The 23,393-nt window shown below is 35.4% G+C and overlaps 1 protein-coding gene across 6 annotated transcripts in view; it reads left to right on the top strand.

Moving 5' to 3' along the window:
• DMD (dystrophin) overlaps positions 1-23,393 on the top strand; it is a 2,416,375-nt gene that overhangs the window by 1,660,789 nt on the left and 732,193 nt on the right. For all 6 annotated transcript variants that reach the window (XM_053581215.1, XM_053581214.1, XM_053581218.1 and 3 more), the window contains one exon: positions 19,030-19,262. In XM_053581215.1, coding sequence (XP_053437190.1) covers positions 19,030-19,262 — 233 coding nt within the window. The remainder of the gene's footprint in view (positions 1-19,029; positions 19,263-23,393) is intronic.

Below are 23,393 nucleotides of genomic sequence, written 5' to 3'. Positions count from 1 at the left end.
ATTTTCTAAATCCCAAACAATAAGAAAAGAATTTTTTTCTTATTCCTGAACCCATTATTCCTTTTTGGAAAAATATCTTAAATGAAAATACAATCTTCATGTTGATTTTTAATGGTAGAACATATTTTGAAAATTTCTTTATGTTTTTGAAAATTTTGCTTTAGTGCAGATAATCAGAATAACTTAATAGACTAAGAAATAGCTTTTTAAAAATAACAGATGCATTTTTCATAGTTTAAGTAGAAAATGGCAAAATGTTATCCTAAGCTAAATAACTCATAGTGATTTCTAATGGGCTTAGAAGCAACTACCCTATTGGGTGGTTGTGTGATTCTAATACGTAAAGCTTATAGCACCAATCTGACGTCCTGAGAAACTATTGGGTGGTGATGAGTCCCTAAACCCTAAATAAGCCTAGCTGGTCATAAAAATCTGTTTTTCTTATTTGAGAAGATTCTTGAACATACCTCTTGCGAATATCAAGTCTCTACTGAATTATATGCAAAGCAATTCAGTCTAAGATTAACAATGCTCAGAGGTGACAGATTTTAAAATTCAGTATTGAAATTTCCACAATTTTCTTCCAATTCTGGAATTTTATAAATAAATACATGATTATACACATAGAGACTCTTTACATAAGACTGAAATCAACATAAGAGTTCGGAGAAGAATATCTAGTCTAGTTAGAATTGTTAACAAAGACTTCACAGAAATAAGAATTTGATCATAAAGAATAGAAAGGATTAAAGTAGACAAATAACATACCAAAGACCAAGGAATAGCATGTGCAAACTTATTTTATAAACAGTAAAGACATATTGGGAGATATATTGGCAGCACATGAAGAGGCTGGCTAGTCTTGAGATTTACATTAAAGGTAAATAGTGTAAAATTACTTCATATAATTAAAGTGAAGGAAAATTCAGGTATTTGGGTGTGGTCCTATGGTGTTTCTCAGCCGTTGTATTCTCTTTATCCCTACCCTATTTTAATATCATGACACACAGGGGTGATACTCACTTACTCACAAGAGGATATTCATGTTAGGGGCAAAAGATATAGAAATTTAGAGTTTTAACAACTTAATACTTTAAGGTGTAGCATCTGTGGTTTTATTTTTTTTTTAATTTCAGATTAATGTCAAGGTACAATTAGGTTACAATGTTTGCATTTGTTAAGTAGAGTTGCTCTTGTAGTTGTGTTCCATACCAAAGAGGTATACCATATATCCTTACATTGTGCCCATTAGGTGGGAGCACACTAATCCCCTCCCCTCCTACCTTCTCTCCCCTCCCTTCTTTGCCCTCCTCCATTAGAATTGAATTGAGTTTTTATCTTGTGTAGACATGTATTAGATCATCTACTGGCTTTATATTAGTATTGAGTACATTGAATACTTTCTTTTCCATTCTTGTGATACTTCATTGAGAAGAATGTTCTTCAACTCCATCCAGGTTAATACAAAAGATGTAAAGTCGCCATCCTTTTTATGGCTGAATAGTACTCCACGGTATACGTATACCACAGTTTATTAATCCATTCTTGGGTTGATAGGCATTTAGGTTGTTCCCACATCTTGGTGATTATAAATGAAGGCTGCATAAACAATCTAGTGCAAATGTCCTTATGATAAAATGATTTTTTTCTTCTGGGTAGATGCCTAGTAATGGGATTGTGGGATCAAATGGAAGGTATATTTTGAGTTCTCTGAGGATTCTCCACACTTCTTTCCCAAGAGACTGTATTAGTTTGTAGTCCCACAAACACTGCAAAAGTGTTCCCTTCTCTCCAAATCTACACTGCCATCTGTAGCTTTGGGGCTTTCTGATCTGGGCTATTCTCTCTGGGATTAGGGGATATCTCAGGGTGGTTTTGATTTGCATTTCTCTCATGATTAGGGAGAATGAGCATTTTTTCATATGTTTGTTAGCCATTCATCTGTCTTCCTCAGAGAAGGTTTTGTTCATGTCTTTTGCACAGTGACAAATGGGATTGTTTGCTCTTTTTTTGGTGATTGATTTGAGTTCTCTGTATTCTAGTTATCAACCCTTTGTCAGACTTGTAATATGCAAATATCTTTTCCAATTCTGAATGTTGTTTATTTGCTTTAATTGTTGTGTCCTTAGCTGTGCATAAGCTTTTTAGCTAATTAAGTCCAATTTGTTTATTTTTGTTGTTATTGCGATTGGATTGCCACCGAAGACTTCATAAAATCTTTCCCTAGGCTAAAATCTTCAAGAGTTTTCCCCACACTTTCTTCAAGGATTTTTATCATTTCATGTTTTAAATTTAAATTTTTTATCCATCTTGAGTCAATTTTTGTAAGTGCTAAAAGGTATGGGTCCAGTTTCAGTCTTTTATATGTTCTCCCAGCACCATTTGGTGAATAGAGATTCTTTTCCCTAATGTTTGCTTTTGTTTGGTTTATCAAAGATCAGATGGCAATGAGAGACTGGTTTCATCTCTTGGTTTTCTATTTGGGTCCATATGCCTATGTCTCTATTTTTGTGCTTGCTATTTTGATCACTGTCGACTTGTAATACAACCTGAAGTCTGGTAGATTGATGCCTCCACCTTTGTTTTTATTATTAAGAATTGCCCTGGCTATATGAGATTATTTCTGGTTTCATACAAAATGAAGAACTGTTTTTTCCAGTTCTTCAAAGTATGATATTGATATGTTAATGGAGATTGCCTTAAATATATACATTGATTTGGATAGTATAGACATTTTAACAATATTGATTCTTCCCAGCCAAGAGCATGATATATTCTTCCATTTGTTAATGTCTTTTGCTATTTCTCTTCTTAGAGTTCCATTGATCCTTCACCTCTTTTGTTAGGCATATTCCTAGGTTGTTCATTTTCTTTGAAGCTACCATGAAGGGAATTGTTTCCTTGATTTGCTTCTCTACTTGGCTGCTATTGGTTTATAAAAAGGCTACTGATTTGTGGACAATGATTTTATACCCTGAAATGTTGCTGTATTTCTTGATCACTTCTGGGAGTCTTGTGGTTGGGTCTCTGGGGTTTTCTAAGTATAAGATCATATCATCAACAAAGAGGGAGAATTTGACCTCTTTTGCCCCCATTTGAATGCCCTTAATATCCCTCTCTTGCCTGATTGCAAAACTTGCAAACTCTGGGTAAAACTTCCAGAGGTATGTTGAATAGCAGTGGCAATAGTCATTTTGTGTCTGGTTTCAGTTCTAAGTGGAATGCTTTCAGTTTTAATCCATTCAGTATGACATTGGCTGTGAGTTTGTCATGGATGGCTTTAATCAATTTAAAAAATGTGCCACCTATGCCTATTCTTAAGTATTCTTGTTAGAAAAGGATGCTGTTTTTTGTCAAATGCTTTTTCTGCATCTGTTGAGAGGATCATGTGGTTTTTGTTTTTGATTCTGTTCATATAGTGAATTATATTTATGGATTTGTGTATGTTAAACCAACCTGTATCCCAGTGATAAAGACTACTTGTTCGTGATATATAATTTTTTTAATCTGCAACTGTAATCTGTTGGCTAAGGTTTTCTTGAGTATTTTTGCATCATTATTCATTAGTGAAATTGGTCAGTAGTTCTACTTTTTAGTTGGGTCCTTCCCTGGTTTTGGTATTAGGGTGATGTTTGCTTCATAGAACGTGTTGGGGAAGGTTCCTTCTTATTCAGTGTTTTGGAATAGGTTCTGCAGTATAGATGCAAGCTCTTCTTTCAAGATTTGATAGAATTCTGATGTGAAGCCATCTGGTTCAGGGTTTTTTGTTGTTGTTGTTATTGTTGGAAGCTTTTTTATTGTTTCTTCAATTTAAGTGCTTGATATCGGTCAATTCAAGAGATCTATTTCTTCCTGGTGAAGTCTAGGGAGATGGTATGCTTCCAGGTATTGGTCCATTTCCTCCACATTATAAAATTTCTTGGCATAGTGTTTCTTGTAGTAGTCAGAGATAATCTCTTATATGTCTGTTGTATTTTTTAGGGATAAAAAAGACTACAAAACAACAAGAAGACAATTTTAGAGTGGTAGTAGTAAATCCTTACCTATCAGTAATCACTTTGAATATAAATAGATTAAATTCTCCTATCTAAAGACAAGGAATGGCCAACTGGATATAAAAACAAGACAACTATATAATGTGTACATGAGTTTTGCTTCACCTTTAAGGACAAATATAGACTGAAACAAAAGATGTAAAAAGATATTTCTTGAAAATGGAAACTGAAAGAGAATAGGGATAAGAATATTAATATCAGACAAAATAGACTTTTAAGTTATAAACTGTGAGAAGAGCCAAAAAAGAAAATTATATGATGATAAAGGGATCAGTTCAAGAACGTGTAGTAATTGTAAATATATATGCACCCAACATTGGAACACCCAGATATATAAAGCAAATATAAAGAGATCTGAAGGGAGAGTCAGCAATACAGCAATAGTAGGAGACTTCACAATAGACAGATCATCCAGACATAAAATCCATAAGGAAACATTGAGCTTGAACTATATTTTAGATCAAATGGGCCTAACAGACATACAGTACAGTCCACCCAACTGTAGCAGAATACTCATTATTCTCAAGTGCACATTAAACATTCTCCAACGATAGATCATATGTTTGGCCACAAAACAAGTATTAACAAATTTAAGAATATTGAAACCATATATTTTATGTAAAACAATACTATCATGGAAAAAGTATGATATTACCAAGGTTTACATATGATTTACTTATTTTTTTAAAAAATAGAATTATCATTAGCCCTGATTGATAGAATTCCCCTTTTTTAAGCAACAAAAAAAGAGATCCATAACACATCAATTCTATAACAATATAGCTTCACAGGTCTTTTTGAATAAACTAGGTTATATTTCTATTTTAGAAAACATAAACTGTGGGCTCACAGATTTGCTGGACTTCCTTTACATTCTTAACTTTAGACTTACTCATCAAATGATTAGGACAATAAGATTCAAGTCCAAAGCAATAGGAAATATGTACATCAAAATTGCCCTGCTAATGCTTCTGGGAGCATTGCTATTTCAATAGCATGATTTATAACCATTGAAATAATACATTTTATTTATGATTACCTTTCCTTCTTTCAAAAGAAATTTGAGATGGTTTAGTGGACTTGTCTTCAAGAAACAAGCATTGTAATTTTATTTTTTTCTTGTAACAGGCAATTTTCCCTACGTAAATATTACTTGTTTTCTACCCTTGATTTTGGATTCTATTGTACGGTTTGTAATTATTGCACTCCTGGATATGGTGTATGCTTTTCTACAAGTTAAATGAAAACTTAAATTGATTTTGATGTGGCTAGTTTCACTTCTTCTGTTAGTGTGTTTTCCATACCTGCAGTATACTGACCCAGAACTTTAAAAGCCAAGTTTAATTCAACACAATCACTTCAAACCAATGTACAATCATGGTTATATTTCCAATGTCATTATGGAGACAGAGTTCAAGACTTCCAAATTTGGACTCGTCCAACCCTCTGGTATTTTTCTTACAGAATATGTTCATATTTCACTTAATAAACAGCAACTCAGATGATAATTGAAATTTAATTATAACCAAGTATAAAAATACATTATAAACTCTTAAATAATGAATACACCACCAAACCTCTAGAACATTTTCCTTATTTTTAACATTCAGTTGAATTATATAACATGTGATATACCAGTAAGTACTTAATTTTAAATAATATTGTTCCAGCAATTAATGGTTAGAAACAACACATTACTTTTATGTTTTAGAAAGTAACTATTAAGTATATAGACCAAAAGTCATTGTCTTCAATTAATTCCTTGGAAATGGTCTCCGAGACTAAAAAGTTGCACACAGAAGATTTATTGGGAGGTGTACCTAATGGATGTGCCTATAAGGAAGCAAGGAGGGCAATGTTGGGCAGAGGGAAAGCCTGAATCACAATGCTGTTGTCACTGAAGCCTCACCCAGTCTGAGTAGGAGCACTGGAGCTGGGATGATCCTTCCTAGCTGTTTCAAATTGCAGCAAGTGGCCTGGAACTTGTATCCCTGGGTTAACCAAGAACAGGCCCCAGGGCGAGATGCAACTGTCATCCATTTGCATTCATTATTCCCAATATCTGTGGTGTGAGTTCATTGACCCCGGGCAGTGATCCTGATAGAGTACCACAGTGTTCACGACAGAGAGGTATTGGCATACTTTGCTTTCCCCAAACGGATTGCAAGGAGTATCCAAGCAGAACTAGTAAGGACATAAAGTAAATTGATCATTTTTCACTGAACCTTAATATATCAGAGTTGCTGCGATTTACAGGATTATATTTATTATGGTATTCAAAGATCTCCTTTAAATCTACTTTATCCAAAAGTGAAAGAAAAAAATTCCATGCTTTGCCTGATTCATGAATTCTCTTACTTTTTTCTAAATTGTAATAAAAAACTCATAACAAAAATTACCATCATAAACATTTTAAACGTATAGTATAGTAAGTAGTATTAACTACATATACATTGTTCTGCCACAGATCACTAGAACATTTTCATTTTGTAAGGCTGAAATTCTGTACTAATTTATGAACTCCCATGTCCCCTCTCCCTCTAGCCCTGACAATGACCATTTTACTTTCTAAGAGTTTAACTACTTTAAATTCATCAACTAAGTGGAATCATGCAGTCTTTGTGGTTTTGTGACTGGCTTATATCACCTCATATAATGTCTTCAAGGTGCACCCATGTTGTAACCTATGGAAGGAATTCTTTCTTTTTTAAGGTTGAATAATATTTCATTATGCATACATGCCACATATTTTATCCATTTATCAATCATTGGATATTTTGGCTACTTAAATGTCTTGGCTATGGTGAATGATGCTGCAATGAATATGAGTGTGTAGATATATCTTCAAGATCCTGTTCCCAGTTTCTTTTATTTACAGATTCCCCTTGACTTACACTGGAATTATGCCCTGATCAACCCATAAGTTGAAAATATCATAAACCTACAATGCATTTGATACACCTAAACCTTCTTAACATTGTAGCTTAGCCCAGCCTACCTTAAATGTGCTCACAACACATAAATTAGCTTAGAGTTGAGCAAAACCACCTGGCAACATGTCTGACAGGGGTTGGGAACCTGGAAACATAAGGAAACTTGTAACCTTCCTGTTCCTTAAATTAGGCATTTGTAGTGAATCAAAATTCTACGTAACAAATCCTTTCATTAACAGAGAAAGATGAAGCTTTTCTTGCCTGTTTAGTGTTTAAAAAACAATGATCTTGAAATCAGAAGGTCACAGGTTCCTCACCACTGTAAGTTATAGAGTATGAGTTGTTTGCCCTTGTGACCAGGAGCTGCGCCTTGCTGCTACTGTCCAGCATCATAAAAGAGTATTGGGTAGAGTTCGGGAAAAGATCAAAATTCAAAATTTGAAGTAAGCCTTCTTAATTAATATGTACTATTTTGGTACCATTGTAAAGTTGGAAATTTTCAAGTTGAAATATTATAAGGTGGGCATCATCTCTATACCCAAAGTGGGGTTGCTGGACCATGTGATAATTCTTTGAGAAACCTTTGTAGTGTTTTCCATAGCAGCTAACCTTTTTGGTTACATTCCTATTAACAGTGTACAAGTATTTGAATATCTCTTTATCTTCACCAACACTTGATATTTATTTCTATTTTTATTTACTTTTGTAATGGCCATCCTTAGGGTGCTAGATGATATCTCATTGTGATTTTGATTTTTGGTTTGCATTTCGCTGATGATTAGTGATATTGAGCATCTTTCCAAATGCTTGTTGGCCATTAATATATTTTCTTTGGACAAATGTCTACTTAAGTCTTTTGCCTATTATTAAATCAGGTTGTTTTTTATGAATTCCTTTTTAATTACTCATCTCAGACCCCTTTTTCTAAACATACAGATTGCTCAAAACTTTTCATCGAATTTACTCATTGATGATTTGGGGTAGATATTTTAATTTATCTACACTTATTTTCCCATTTTATAAATTGGTAGTAATGATGCTTTCTCTGTCCACACTAGAGTAATATGGTAAGGAACCAATGGAGAAAATGACTAAAAAGCCATTTTTATACTCTTTAACATTCTGTACAAATATAAGGTGTTATTATCATCAGATGAAAAGAATCAACATTTTAAAAATACTTAGTACTATTCCACATACATGGCAGCTAACAGTTTCTCTGTCTTTTTTTTGAAACAGAGTCTCACTATGTCACCCTTGGTAGAGTGCCATGGCGTCACAACTCATAGCAACCTCAAACTCTTGGCCTCAAGTGATTCTCTTGCCTCAGCCTCCCAAGTAGCTGGAACTACAGGCACCCACCACAACGTCTGGCTATTTTTTAGTTGCAGTTGTCATTGTTGTTTAGCAGGCCCGGGCGGGGCTCAAACCCGCCAGCCTTGGTGTATGTGGCCGGCACCCTGCTCACTGAGCTATGAGTGCCGAGTCTCTCTGTCTTTTTTTGTTGTTGTTTTTACCTGATGAACCTCTAGATTGAAACTCTGATTTCAATCAGAGTTAAAAATGCATGTCGATGGATAATAGACATGCATTACGTACATACAGAGATATATATAGACAGACAGATACGTGTAGATAAAGATTACACTTGAGGACTCTTTTTAGTACAGGGGACCTCATTCTAATTTTGATAACAACAACAAATGTTGGTTAAGACTGTTATGTGTCAGAAATTAGGCTTTGTGAGGAAGGAAAGGGTGATTTGATACTTAGCACAGATGCCTTATCATTTCATCTGGTGAATGAGGTTTATGAGGGCCTAGAACATGATAAGGGATCTTATTCAAAGTATAATAACTTTTAAAAACTCATTGCTAATTATTTTGCTACTCAAGTTAAAAATGTAGCTCACTCAAACAAATAGGATACTCGTTTAGACTGAATTCTGTAGAGAGCACTGCTTACCTCGTTTTGCTCATGTTTAACTCCAGAATATCGTCTCTAATATTCAGGTAGGAGAAACTGAAAAACAAACAAACCCAAAACAGAATTAATTCTTTAATTAAGTAATTTTTAAGGTACTAAATATTTTGCTAGAAGCAGTGCATTCTCTGTAATGAGAACTATACAATGTTCTCTACCTAGGTATGCCCAAATGGTTAATGGATTCGATTTTGATACCAGTTTTAGAATTGATGAGCTCCCTTCCTCATAGCATGATCTCTACTGTGGTTTCAGCTAGCCTTTCTTCCCTTTATTTCTGCACTGGGCTGCCTACTTCTTGACTCTTATTATTACACTCTGTACTTTGTTCATATGAAAAGGCCCAAGTGCACTAACAGGGAATTTTTACTAAAGGTATTGCTTTCTTCAAATATTCTATAAAATGCTGGATGTCTGATTTATAGGAATTATAGAAGGACTATGTAAGCCATCTCTTCTTTTACAATATAACTTGGAGTCTCTTTCTTTTTCAGCAGTGTTATTTCTGTTGAATTAGCATTTTTTTATTTCTTTGACAATGATAGGGGCTTTTTTTTTTTTTTGTTTGAGACAGAGTCTCACTTTGTCACCCTGGGTAGAATGCCGTGGTGTCACAGCTCACAGCAACCTCCAACTCTTGGGCTTAGGCAATCCTCTTGCCTCAGCCTCCCGAGTAGCTAGGACTACAGGTGCCCACCACTACACCCAGCTATTTTTTTGTTGTTGTTGCAGTTCAGCCAGGGCTGGTTTCAAACCCGCCACCCTTGGAATATGGGGCCGGTGTCCTACTCACTGAGCCACAGGTACTGCCCCATAGGGGCATTTTAAATCCTGTTTTGGACACAAGTGTTAATAGGTAAAAATGGATGCTGTATCAGTCATCTACTGCTGTGTGACAAAGTACCCTCAAGTGTGGTAGCTTAAAATAAGAGTCATTCATTTACCTCATGATTCTTGGGGATACTTAGGGCTGGACTCATCTGTGTGATTTTTTTGCTGGTCCCATTGAGCTCATTCATGTATTCATGGTCAGCTAGTAATTGATGGCCACATGTGCTACTCATAGTCTGGCAATTTTGGGTTATTAGTGAGACAGTCTTAGAGTAACTTGCCTGTCATTATTCAGTCGACTAGCATAGTTTACATAGTGGTGGATGAATTTCAAACAGAGCACAATACCCAGGTATGATACAGTCCCTGCTTGTATCATGACTGCAAATACCCCATTAGCCAAAACACTTCATTTGACCAATCCATATTCATAAGTAAAGAAATAGTTTAAAGCTCTTGATGGAAAAATATTGACTATTTCATTACAACGGTATAGATGCAGACAGAGACAGAATCTATGGACATTTAGTCTTCACCAGAGATGGTGTCATTTTTATCACTAAGACATGTCCTGTGTAATATTATTATTTATTGTTCCTTGGCAGTTATAAGATTGGGTGTTTACTGTTTCTCCAGTGCCTGTCCAATGTCATGTGGGTAAGAGAAGCACTTAGAAATTTCTCTTAATTTCTCTTAATTTCTACTTCTGAAGAATATGGAAGCATGCATTTGGATAGGCACAAAGGATGTCTAGCAGAAATGCTTAACAGGTATATAAACTACACACACACACAACAGTGGGGGGACGGGGAAAGAGAGAAAGATTAAAAGTTCTTTGGTTGAATTCTTCTCAACCAGAATCAACTTTTCTTCTCTCAGGGGACATTTGGTAATGTCTGGAGAAATTTTGAGTTGTCACAATTGGGAGGGTGCTCTGGGCTAGAAATATTGATAAGCAATCATGATTTTACAATGGAGAGGATAGCCACCCACAACAAATAATTATCTGGGACAAATGGTAATAGTTCTAATGTTGAAAACCCTGCTTTCCATGTAGGATAAATTTGTATAATGTGAGTAGGGAAAGGCACTTAGAAGACACAAACTAAAAATGGAAAAGCAAGAGTTATTTCTCTACTCAAATTAGAAAGAATGCATGTTTGGATAAACACCTGTGGTGCATATTACAGGGGTATTTGCAAAACTTGGTAAATGTAGAATGTAAATGTTTTGGCACAGTAACTGAGATAACGCCGGAAAGGCTATGTTAACCACTGTGATAAAAATGTGTGAAATGGCTTATGAAGTGAGTGTATGATGCCCCATAATCATATCATTGTATACAGTTATGATTTAATAAAAAAAAAAAAATTTCATACTGTAAAAAAAAAAAAAAAAAAAGGTTAAAGATTTCTCTCAAGAATAATATTTAAGTTGTGGGAGGAAGCAAGATGCACTTGATTGTTATAATCCATATTTTATAGCTAAGTCAAGTGATCTTCTCTGCCAAATTACGTATGTTATGGGTGCTCTATTTTATAACCTATAGTGCTTGGAGCCAAAAGTATTTGAGTGATTAATAATTCTTGCATATTGAATTAGGCATGTAGAAAATGCACTTGAGGTTCAATGAGATGATTGTTAGAAATATATGGTTAAGCACCCTGCCTTGTCATTTTTACTTAATGTGAGATCCTCAGGAAGTTACTTTATCTTCCCAAATGATAATACCTACCCTGAAGATTGTTTGGTAAAAATGAAATAAAACAGGGTTCATAAACTCTCCTAGCACATAGGAACTTCTAAGTAAATGATGGTGGCAGTGATAGCATTGGTGGTAATATCTCTTCCTTCTATGTAGAAGCAAATATTTCTTATTTGATTACATTCTTGATAGTAGAAAAGAGTCTATTAAAATGTGAGAGAGTAGCATCATTGAGCTTTAAGAGTCCATGGCTCCCACACCTACCAATGTTTTTTTCTAGAAATCCAGAAATGAAAATGGCTATCATGCCTCCTTGAGTTTCTATTCTTTAGGCCTTGCCTGTGTATAATACAAGCCCTTACTGTGCTAAAATGAGAATAATTGATAATAGTTGAGTCATATTTTATTTACTCTTTACAATGATGAAAAACAATGAAGACAGCAATAAGTGTTTATGTGTTGATAATGTTTATTTCTAATTTTCCAATTTGTATATATAGACTACAGATATTTAGAAAAAAGAGGCAAGAGTCCTTGCCTACGTGAAATAGATTGTTCTTTCTTGGAATCCAATATCATTTTTTTTTTTATTGAGACAGAGTTTCACTTTTTCACCCTTGGTAGAGTGCCCTGGCGTCATAGCTGACAGCAGCCTTAAACCCTTGCCTCAGCAGCGATTCTCTTGCCTTAGCCCCACCTAGTAGCTAGGACTACCAGTGCCCACCACAATGCCTGGCTATTTCCTTTTTTTTTTGTTTAGCAGGCCCGGGCCAGGTTTGAACCCACCAGCCCTGGAGCATGTGGCTGGCGCCCTAACCACTGAGCTACGGGCACCCAGCCCCAATATCATTTGTAATTTTGAATTCTTACATATTTCACTAAGCCACATGTCATCCTTTCAAATACTGAAAAAGGAAATATTCCACAATGCTGTTTACATGGAGGATGTAGGATAATATTTAGAAATAAACATATCCTACATCAAGCACACAAAGTGAACTCAGTGTGAGTTTAAAATGACTTGCTATTCTTCCAGAGGCTTAAGGGACCTGGGTCCCCCTGGGACACACGCAGAGTTAGCTTGCCTGGAGGTAAAATTCCACAAGCCCATTCTCTGAAGTTGTGCACCCCGTGAAGCCTGAGATCAAAGGGCATGCTGCTCTTCCTCAGAGATACAGGCCAGAGGGTTGACGTTAAAAACATATTGTCAGAGGTCTGTAGGTGCTCTGCCCTGAGGAAAGACACAGTCGTTACTTCATACTGAGTAAACTGAGTGAACGCTTGAAGATACTCTTCCATTAACTCTGTTCCCCCATGGCTGCTTTCTTCTTTGTGATCTTTATTTAGATACCCAAAGCTGCTGTTCTTTCGCGTCTCCCATCACGCAACAGAGGACAGTTATTTTATCTATTAGTAGACGGAAGTCGCTAACAATCTTTCTTATATATACTATAGTATTAAACAGTAACGCAATTTGACCACATATAACATTGTTGTCTTCTGTTGACATGGAATAGAGAGTCCAATAACTTGTCACGTAGTAAGCTGACTGATTTTTCAAATACAAAAAGAAAGCAGATAATGAAAGTTACCCACAGTCATACAACGACCGTAGAAATAGAATACATGCTTCTTGCTTTCTTATCAACCAAAGAAGACCTGTGAATTACAGGAAAACCACATGTGAATACTTCAAAGAAAAAATGCCAAACACACTGTGTGTGTGTGTTTTTAAAAGATTTAGTAGCTCCTTTAAAGCTCTAAGTAAACCTGTTAGTCTGACTAATCACGTACCCCTGAAACCAATTAAATTGTTAGACTAAAGCAATGTTCTTCAAACACTTTTGAAAAAATAAGAGTTCCTTCCTAAAGCCAACACCTTTTAATTAACAAAATACTCAGAGCAAAGCTGTTTTTTGCAATAATATATCACACATACCGTTGTTCATAATACCACTCTGGTGTGTCACACTCAAGTCATTTCAGCAATTCTGAGCTCGACTTTCTATCTACTTAACTCTGGAATGAAAAACTCGATTTGTGGTGGAGTCGTTTTAATTTCCTAATGAATGCACGAGAAAGGCAGCATGCTACAATCATCACTAGTCAGCTACTCCAGGCACTTGCTGGCATTCATACTCACTCACTCTCTCTCTCTCATTCCCTCTACCCCGGCACTCTCTCTTTATATATATGTAATATATATGAACATATATGTACACACACGTGGTTTGTGTATTTGTTCACTTATCTATACAGCTTAACTGTGTACATTGTAACACATGTAGCTCTGTCATTAAGTGAGTAAGCAAAAAAAAAAAGAAAAAAACCCACTAATGTCCGTTGCTGGAGGGATAGTTAATAGCATGACATCTGAAAGACTATTTGCAGGCAGGACCCTATGCAGGAAAAAAATGCTTTTTCCAATGGACATGCAAGAATACTCTTGGTCTCCATGATGGTTGGAGAAGCTGAGATCCAAAGCAGCCAATCCCAGGGTCACCTCCTTGTGACCCTAGGTAGGGGTATAAAATAAGGGATGGATGTCTGGGCAAGATGATCAGTCTGTGGGGGGCATTAAGTAGGGCAAGGAATAAAGGATTCCCACCAGCATAAGGGAAAGCCGTTCCCCAGGCTCCTTAGGGAGGAAAAGTGGAGATCTATCTCAGAATATCATGTTAAAAATTTTGTGTGGTAGTTTATGTATCCTAACACTTTACCTTATCAAGTTTATAGGTCCAGACACTTTCAGCAAATCTTCTTTCAATCTTTAAAATATTGACTTAACAAAAAATTACCTTGGAACCACTAATTAGCCTTGGCTGACCCTTAGAGACAAGAATCTATTGCTCAAACTATACAAAACCACTGGAACTGCCCCCTTAAGATCTGACTGGCCTATGCTTTACCTAATGAGGTGATTTGCATGTATTTCTGGTAGCATGACACAGTGAAAAAGAAAGAACCTCATTGCTTTAAAGATGAAGGCATCTAAAAATGCAGTGCAAGCCAAATGATCTACGTATTAAGATAAATATTTCCAAGACCTCAGAGCTTCTCCTTTGAAATACTGTGCTTAAAAATATGAAAAATATATATACATACATAAATCTAGAAGCAAGTCTTCTTGGAAAAATAAAATATTTTAAGTAGTACTGTTCTGAATAGAATTAATTGGCCCTAATAAGTTGTGTGAGGTAACTGAAGATTATCCTTATTCTACTTTATATTATAAAGTATACTCCTTGAGACCAAAGTTTCTGACTTTAGGATCCAGCTCTCAACTCCTATTGGCTATTCTCTAAACACATACAAAAAAATTAATAATGGTATAATATTTTGTCCTTTCTAGTGATAATTAGATTTATATAAGAAAATATAAAAGACTACAAAGTGTCTTGGTCCCAAAATAATGGTGTAATTATGTTTCCCATGGAAACATTTTAGTTACATCCTTATCCTGGCCCTCCAAAATACTAGAAATTTAGAGTTGAGACTTGAAGAGAAATGAGATTTTCATCTTGAGAAGGGAGAGAAAAGTTTTCAAAAAGTATAGAGTATCCATAAAGTGTTAGGATACATAAACCACTACACAAAATTTCTAACATGATGTTCTAAAAACATCATATAAAAGAACACAAGAGTGTGAAATGGCCTGTGCTAAATGGAGAATGCAGAATAGAAACCAGAATATGGGGGAACTTGGGAAGAAAGGAGGGAGATGAGGCAGGAATATGAAGTCTTCTTCCAAGTATAGAGCTTAGGATGCCAAACTAATGTAGAAAATCAGGAGCCAACAACCATTGTGTGAACAACAAAGGACAAAGGAGTAGGGGAAAAAAAACACATAGTATACATACTAACTGTCAGAACAATAACAGGAGGTGACTTAATATCATGTCATCAAGTCCTTAGAACAATTCCATTAGATTGGAACTGTTTTTGCAATTACACAGGTGAATACTCTGAGGCTTGGGGATGTTCAATTTAGCAAGCATAGTAAAATCCCTTACCTCAAGTTGCCAGCAATCTCTGGGAAGATTACTTGTCCACAGTTGTGTATCTAGGAAACAGTAAGGTCAGTTATCTAGGAAGGAAATGCTATTATCATCACCATTTTACAGAGGAGTAAATGGAGAAATAGAGGAGTTAAGTAGCCTGCCTGAGGTTACACAACTAACAAATGATAAAGCAAGGATTCAAATTCAGTAAGCTGGCCCTATAAAGTCTTTTATACTCTGCTTCCTGATTCATGGTTCTTTCCTGCTTTTCCTCCTTTGAAAGACTTGTATGTGTGTATGTGTGTTGGGGGTAGCAGGAACAAATAGATTGACTCGTTGTATTTTCTCTTTTTAATATTTGATCTTCCATTGTCTGCCCCAAGCAGTGGCTTTTCCACAATTATGTTTTTCTAAAAATAGCTAAAACTATGTTTTTCTAAAAATAGCTAAAACACCTAAATAGGAAGAGCCACAGCCTTCAAGAAACCATTCATTCTTACAGGGGGGTTGTTAACTTATAGAACTCATTGTGAGTAAAAGACCTCAAAGTTTACTAAAAAGCCTACTGTGTATAGACTTTTTTCTTTCAATCATTTATTCATAAGGCCATCAGTTGGTCATCTACCATATTTAAGGACTTGCGCAAGATGTAAGGGATAGAGCAGTGAGCAAGATAGGATTTTCCCTCTTTCCCATCAGTGTAGAGGCATTCTCTAGAGATCGAAAATGCTGGAGAAGAGACCAAGAAAGAATGGCCTTATAGGTCTATAGATGACATCATCTACCCATGAGTGGTACACAGATGGCTGCATAGATCAACCTCTCCAACCCTCCTCTGAATATGCTTCACCTAATTTTCTCTTTCTCTCTCGCTCTCTCTCTCCCTCTCTTTCTTTCTTATATTTATTCCTTTTTCCTCAATGGAGAACTTTGTGATATTGTCATCTCAATGTTTTATTTGTCCTTTTTAGTCATCTTAAACTATTGTCCCTTTTTGAGTATCAAGCCCTGGCCTTTGTTTTCAATAGACTCTTCCTTCTTTCCTTCCTTCTTTCCTTCCTTCCTTTCTTTCTTCCTTCCTTCCTCCCTCCCTCCCTTCCTTCCTCCCTTCCTCCTTTCCTTCCTCCCTCCCTGCTTCCCTCCTTCCCTGCCTCTTTCCCTCCCTTCTTCCCCCCACCTTCTCTCTCTGTCAAATGTGCTTTCAAGAAAACAGTGGTCTTGTCATTGAAGTCTGACAATTCTCCACATTTTCATTCTTCACTATATTGAAATTTGAGATGACATGACCATTTCTACTTTATTAAGTATTTATTTGTTGCTCAGAAGTAAATTTAGAGAAAAAAATTCTGTTCTTGCTTTCATTTGAGGGTTAACTTTTCAATAAGTCAAGTTAAAAAAAAAAGCAGTGTCTAATACTTTTCATAACTTTGAAATCTTCCCAAACTGCTATATATTGCCTCACTATCCATTTTTCCATATTTTCCAGTCAGCCTGGTATTCTAAAGTTAGGTCTTACAGTGACATTTTCATTTAGCTCTCTTTTCATCTTCACACATGCATCCTATCTGGGAATTCAGCTCCTTTCTAGAGTCCATATTAAGATTTCCAGATTACATTTGCTCCCATACTTCTTTCTCCTGGGCTTTGGATCAGAAGATTCTATTCCAGCTTTACATTAAGTTTTATTCGTCCTTAAAAGAACCTGAGAATAGTGAGAGCACTCTTTGAAGAAAAATAATTTTTCTTTATCTCCTTAGTATTACTGTCTTTTAATTATTACTTCTTGGTATTATATTTTTTTATTCTATCTCATACCTCAAGCACTTTTTTCTTTCTGCTTTGTTCAAGATTAGTTCTCTTACTCTCCCAACCATAGGAAACCCTTAGTGTCCCCAGGAAGCTTAAGAGACCAAAACATTCCTTCATCCCACTCCTCATCTCTAATGAGAAGACAATCTCACAAGTACTAACAGTAAGAAAGCCATGAAAATTATTGAATGGCTACTTCATAATGAAAACCCAACATGGTACATTTTTTCCATGTTTTTAATGGCGTTCCCTTGCTGGCCGTATCTCCACAGTCTCCCATTGAGATGTCTTTTTGTAGCTTTCTCTGAACCTTTCTTTCTATGCTCCATAGTCCAGTATTTGTTTGCCACCAGTCTTACTGTATTATATTATGTCCCTGAGGCCATTGTTTATAAACTTGATTAAGCATTCTTTCGCCTCACCACTCAACTCTGATAACCCAGCTGCGTGTGGTATTTAGTATCATTTAACACTAGCAAATATGGCCCTCTTCAATCAATACAGGGCAACACACAGACCTTTGACTGACTTTTTTTCCCCACGGGTTTCTTATTTACAGTCCTTATCTCCAACTTGTCCCCGTATTTGTTCATCACCGTGTTTCTTATTAGCTAGGTGTTTATGAAAACCGTAATACTTAACATTTTTGATTACCTACCAGTGTCATGTGTTGTGCTAATATTATTGTTGTGATAATGCTGATGTTACTGTTTCTGACATTGCTATATGAACGCTGCTGTTATTAGTCATTAAATTCACACAACTGCCCCTGTGACGTTTACACTGTTATTCTTCCTCATTTACTGAGGAGCAAAACTGAAGCTTAAGGTTAAGTAACTTAACTAAGGTCCCAGAGTTCCTAAGGCAGAGAATAGGATTCTCTTCCAGGCATTTTTATTCCAGGACTTTTGATGTTAACTTTACCATATATTGTCTTCCACTATAATGTTCAATGATATTGATATTAATTTAAGATTTATTTAAAGACCTCAAAATAGTGTTACGTGTCTAAATAGGAAAACTTTATTAGCTCTCATTTTCCAAAACTACTGTAACTTGTTTTTTCACTGCTAGCCACTTTATTACCAATCTGAAAGAAAAGGAGAAAATATAATAAACTACTCCCAGTATAAAATACAGAGCTAAGACAAGAACATTTTATTGGCTTCGATTTCCCTAGGGTCTACCTCCAAAGTAATTTACTTCCTATTCAAGGAAATCACAAGTTAGAAATAAGATCATATCCAATTTACTTTTGCCTTTTTTATTCCTTGAATGAAACAAAAAGTAAAATTTATTCACCTGCAAAATTCTGAATACTTTTGTTTTCTTTAGCAATTCTGCAATTTATATAAATGTCATTGACAAGGATTTTTAAAAATTAAATTATTTGTCTAAGCATGAGAATAAGCAAAATCATTTTGAAAGATTGTGAAGTGTATATGTGTGAAAGGTTTTAGTCTTTTTTTTTTTTTTAATTTTTTTATTAAATCATAAGTGTATACAGGTTTTAGTCTTATATTACTAAATAAAGTATCCATATTGTTAGAAAATGTCCTATGATGTCATAAATAAGAGTTTGGCTCAAATTGTTACCTTTCAGTTATAGTTGATTTATTGGTGTTGAAACTGGCTATTTAGCTTGTGTTTCTAATTTTTCTCTTTTTCTTTTTCTTTTTTCCTTTTGCAAAAAATATATCAAAATATTTCAGCTCCTAGTCAGACTGTTACTCTGGTGACACAACCTGTGGTTACCAAGGAAACTACCATCTCCAAACTAGAAATGCCATCTTCCTTGCTGTTGAAAGTACCTGCTCTGGCAGATTTCAACCGGGCTTGGACAGAACTTACCGACTGGCTTTCTCTGCTTGATCGAGTTATAAAATCACAGAGGGTGATGGTGGGTGACCTTGAAGATATCAACGAGATGATCATCAAGCAGAAGGTATGGGGAAAAAAAAGATAAAAGTTAAGTTTTGTCTTTAAAGTAAAGATTTTCCACAAGTCACTTTACTGTCTTGGACTATTTTCCACCAGTTTTTAGGCAGCTTTTCTCTGTCAGCAAACACACTACTCTGTCCACTCTGTTCAGCTTGAGTATCACCAAAGGTATGAATTAATGCAATTATCTAAAGTAGTCATAAATTTAAACAGAAAAAGAAAATATCCACAAACTTTCTAAGTATAGTTGGCTTAGCTAAATTCACTGAATAACTGATATTTTAAAAATATATTTTATACCAGATAAATAGCTCAAATGAGCTATTTACATTTAAACTGGGTTGGCACTGCACAGTCATAACATATTATAGAATCAAATATAATAATCTGCAAATTGGTAATTATCTCCTCTTCTGAGTTGTTTGTGCCAGTTTTCCTCCTCCAATGATAAGGATAATTGAAAGTTAGCTATAAATAAAAATGAAAAAAATAATAAAGCATAAGATATTTTAAAATACCCTAAATCTTAATATTTGCATTTGTGCAATGCCTTAATCGAATAAACATGTTTTTAACATAAATATTGCATTTCTCAACCTCATTAGAATCCATTTGCTGAAGTTATGACATCAACTAGAAATAAGAATGCATTGTTATAAATATGGTTTATCTATCTAGAACAAATATATAACTTTTATATTTCTGAATGGATAAGAAAAATAATTTTGAAAGTTTATACACTGTAGTTGTTTCATTTTCAGGCTATTCTAAAAGAGTTAGAAAATTGTGCTAATGGTATTTAGGAGTTACATGAAAAATCAAGAAGCAAGGCAGACAGATGAAGGGTAATTTATTTTGAAATGAACTTCAGCCATTCAGTAGGAATAAAAATAATTTGATAGTAAATAACCTGCATTAAAGTACTTTGTGCTTAGACTCAAAAGATCTGAATTTAGTGGCTTTGTCATTTGCAAATGGCATGATTATGGTCAAGTCATTCTCTAGATCTTGGGTTTCCTATTCTGGATATAGAACATACAGAATACACATTCACATTCACCATGTAGTGATGAATATGTGTGTACATAAAGATATGTAAATATTATGTATGTAGAGGGTAATTTGTTTTATTACTGTTTATAACAAGTATTTGTAGACACATTTTTCAGAAAAAGCAACTGAGGCTCATAGAAGTCACACTCTAGTAAGTAGCCAAAGAAAGATTCAAATCCAAGTCTGTTTGATTCCTAAACCTAAATTCTTACTTCCTATACTGCCTGCAAGTAATATCTGTAACTATAGTTACCATTTGGTGATGTTATGTGTTTGAATATAAAGTCTATGTCAGACACTGTGCTCACATTTTCCAATTGTAGTGTACTGATACATACAGAAGCAAGGGTACGTTCATTCAGAATAGATATTGAGTTTCACCAATACTTCCAGGATTATTATTTACCAGAGAAACCAATGTTACAATGTTGAAAGCATAGGCTTTAGAGTTAGATTATCTGGGTTCAAAGCATGGCTCAAATGCCAGAGCTGTGTGACCTAGGGTAAGTAAATCAACCTACCTGAGCCTATCTATAAAATATGGATAGTTATACTATCTGCCTTGCAGTTTGTTATAAGGATTAAATTGAGTAGTACATGAAAAATGCTTCCCACCTTGCTTTGCTTACTGTGAGTATTGATTAAAAAAAAAAAGTTAGTAATTCATATTAGGTACCCCAGCAAACTCTGGAAATCTGCCCACTCATGGCTTTTGTATCGTGTAAACTGTATATCACATAATACTATTGTATGAAGGAGAAAGCTTTTTGCCACATCTGTACCCAGTACTGCCATTGACAGTATAGCCACCTGCCAAAGTCACTTGATATTAGGGTAGAAGAGAAAGTCTGTACTTACTTGTGATTAAACCCATTTAGGAAGCGGTGGTTGTGCTCAGTAGCGTTCAGAGTTTTACAAATAAATTTTTTCTTTTCAGAAAGAACTACTAATTTGATGCCCCTTCACAGAGATAGTCTTTAAATATAAGTCCATAATTTAGAAGAAGAAAGACTCAAGGGCCATTTCTGGGGTAACACAGCAAGGATTCATAAATTTTATATATATGTGTGAGTGTTTTACATAATATAATTTAATATATAAAAATATACACTATATATATTTTATATATGCATAAAAATCCAGTCTCTCTTCTCTTGCTAAATAGTAGGGATACTTTGCCTGCTTCTTCCCCCCCCCTTTTTTTTAAGAGACAGAGTCTCACTCTGTTGCCCTCTGTAGAAGTGCTGTGGCATCACAGCTCACAGCAATCTCCAGCTCTTGGGCTTAGGCGATTCTCTTGCCTCAGTCTCCCGAGTAGCTGGGACTATAGGTGCCCACCACAACGCCCAGCTATTTTTGTTGTTGTTGTTGTTGCAGTTTGGCCGGGGCTGGGTTCGAACCAGCCACCCTCAGTATGTGGGGCCAGCACCCTACCCACTGAGTCACAGGCGCCGCCCCCTGCTTCTTCCCTTAATCCTAAAAAAATAACGTATAAATACCTTGCAAGTTCTTATTTTTATAACTTCAATCACCAACTTGTAAAACGGTCCAAAATAATCATGAAACAAATGTGTGTGTGTGTGCGCGCGCGCATGTGTGGTGGAGGGTGACAAGAAGGAGAGGTCATTTTGGAGGGAATTTTACTATAATTTCAGGATGTAAATATTTATTTTATGTAAATTTGTAAATAAAATAATCACAACTTTAAGGTTTGAGAAATTAGGTAAAATTCCAAAAGAACTTTATCAACTAAAAAACTCTAACACCATCTATGTATTCATTTACTATTTTAACAAACTGATACTGATCTGTTAATGTTAAATGCCTAGAAAATATAGAGTTGGACAAAACAAGAATACACAGGTGAAAGAGGTGAAGGAAAAGAAAAGCAATAATACTACTATGGTAGTGATAAATTTTTAGGATAATAGCTAACACCTACTTAGCATTTGATATACCAGGCATTGATGTAAGAACTTCAAGTGTATTACTTAGCCTTCACAACAGTATGACATAGATCCTAAGGCTCAGTGAGATTAAATAACATGACCAAGGGCAAGGGGGAGAGATACAGCTTTGAACCAAGCATTCTGGTTCTACAGTCTCTACCTTTACCCTCATGGTTTTCCATTTTCCTGAGCATGTTTGGGTTGGTGCTATAGGAACTTACTTCAAGGAAAACTAAGACAGGAAAGAGAATAGTTGCTAAAAAGAGCTTCATGTAAAAAAGATAAAATGTAAGCCAAACATTAAAGAATGAGTTAGAATTAAGCAGCTAGATAAAATGAAAAAGGCAATCCAGACTGAGGGATTCTCACTAAGGTGGGAAACAACAGGATTTGCTATGAGAATTGTGATTCCATATGGCTGAACTTAAGGTTTTATAATGAGGAAGAAATTAATGAGGTCAAATAGAGAGGGGAGGGGCTAAACAATTGAAATCCCGACTTGCCAGGCTGAGGAGTTTTGATGATGGCCTACAGATAGTGGCAACCCTTAAAGGATTTTAAACAGGATACTCAAATCATTGAATGTAGTTTAGTTGCCTGTCAGTTAGGATTCTCTGGATGCAAGCAACAGAAATCATTCTCTGATTAAGTCAAGCAGAAAGTAAATTTACTGGAATCAGCATGAAAGCAATGGAAAAAGCTTAGAAGATGGGATCTGAGCATGCCTGGTCATATGGTTAGCAGGAATTACTTAAGTCTGTCTGTGATATTTTCCTTTCTCCAACCTGTATAACTCTGCTCAAAATTTAAAGTCCTTAAAGAAAGTCCAGTTGACTTTGTTTGGCCACCCTCTAAACTCTTAGCCAGAAGACAGCTCTCTCTTCCTAGTCTTTCCCAGGGAGAGGTACTTCCCACCAAAGAAACTGGGGTCCATTGACAAAGAAGAGGGAAATGATTCTGAGCAATCAGTAACAATATACATCCACTTAATTCAGGCCAGAACATATAAAATAGGATGGAGAACAGAGTAAATAAAGAAGGACAATTGCGAAAGATGATTATCATGATCTAAGCAACAGGTTCATCTACCTCAACTTTGCTACATGGGGACTGGAAATAACACAACAATACCC

Source organism: Nycticebus coucang, chromosome X (genome assembly GCF_027406575.1).
Source record: "Nycticebus coucang isolate mNycCou1 chromosome X, mNycCou1.pri, whole genome shotgun sequence".
Taxonomy (NCBI): Eukaryota; Metazoa; Chordata; class Mammalia; order Primates; family Lorisidae; genus Nycticebus; species Nycticebus coucang.
The sequence above is the reverse complement of the archived record's forward strand: the minus strand, read 5'-3'. Positions and strand labels throughout refer to the sequence as shown.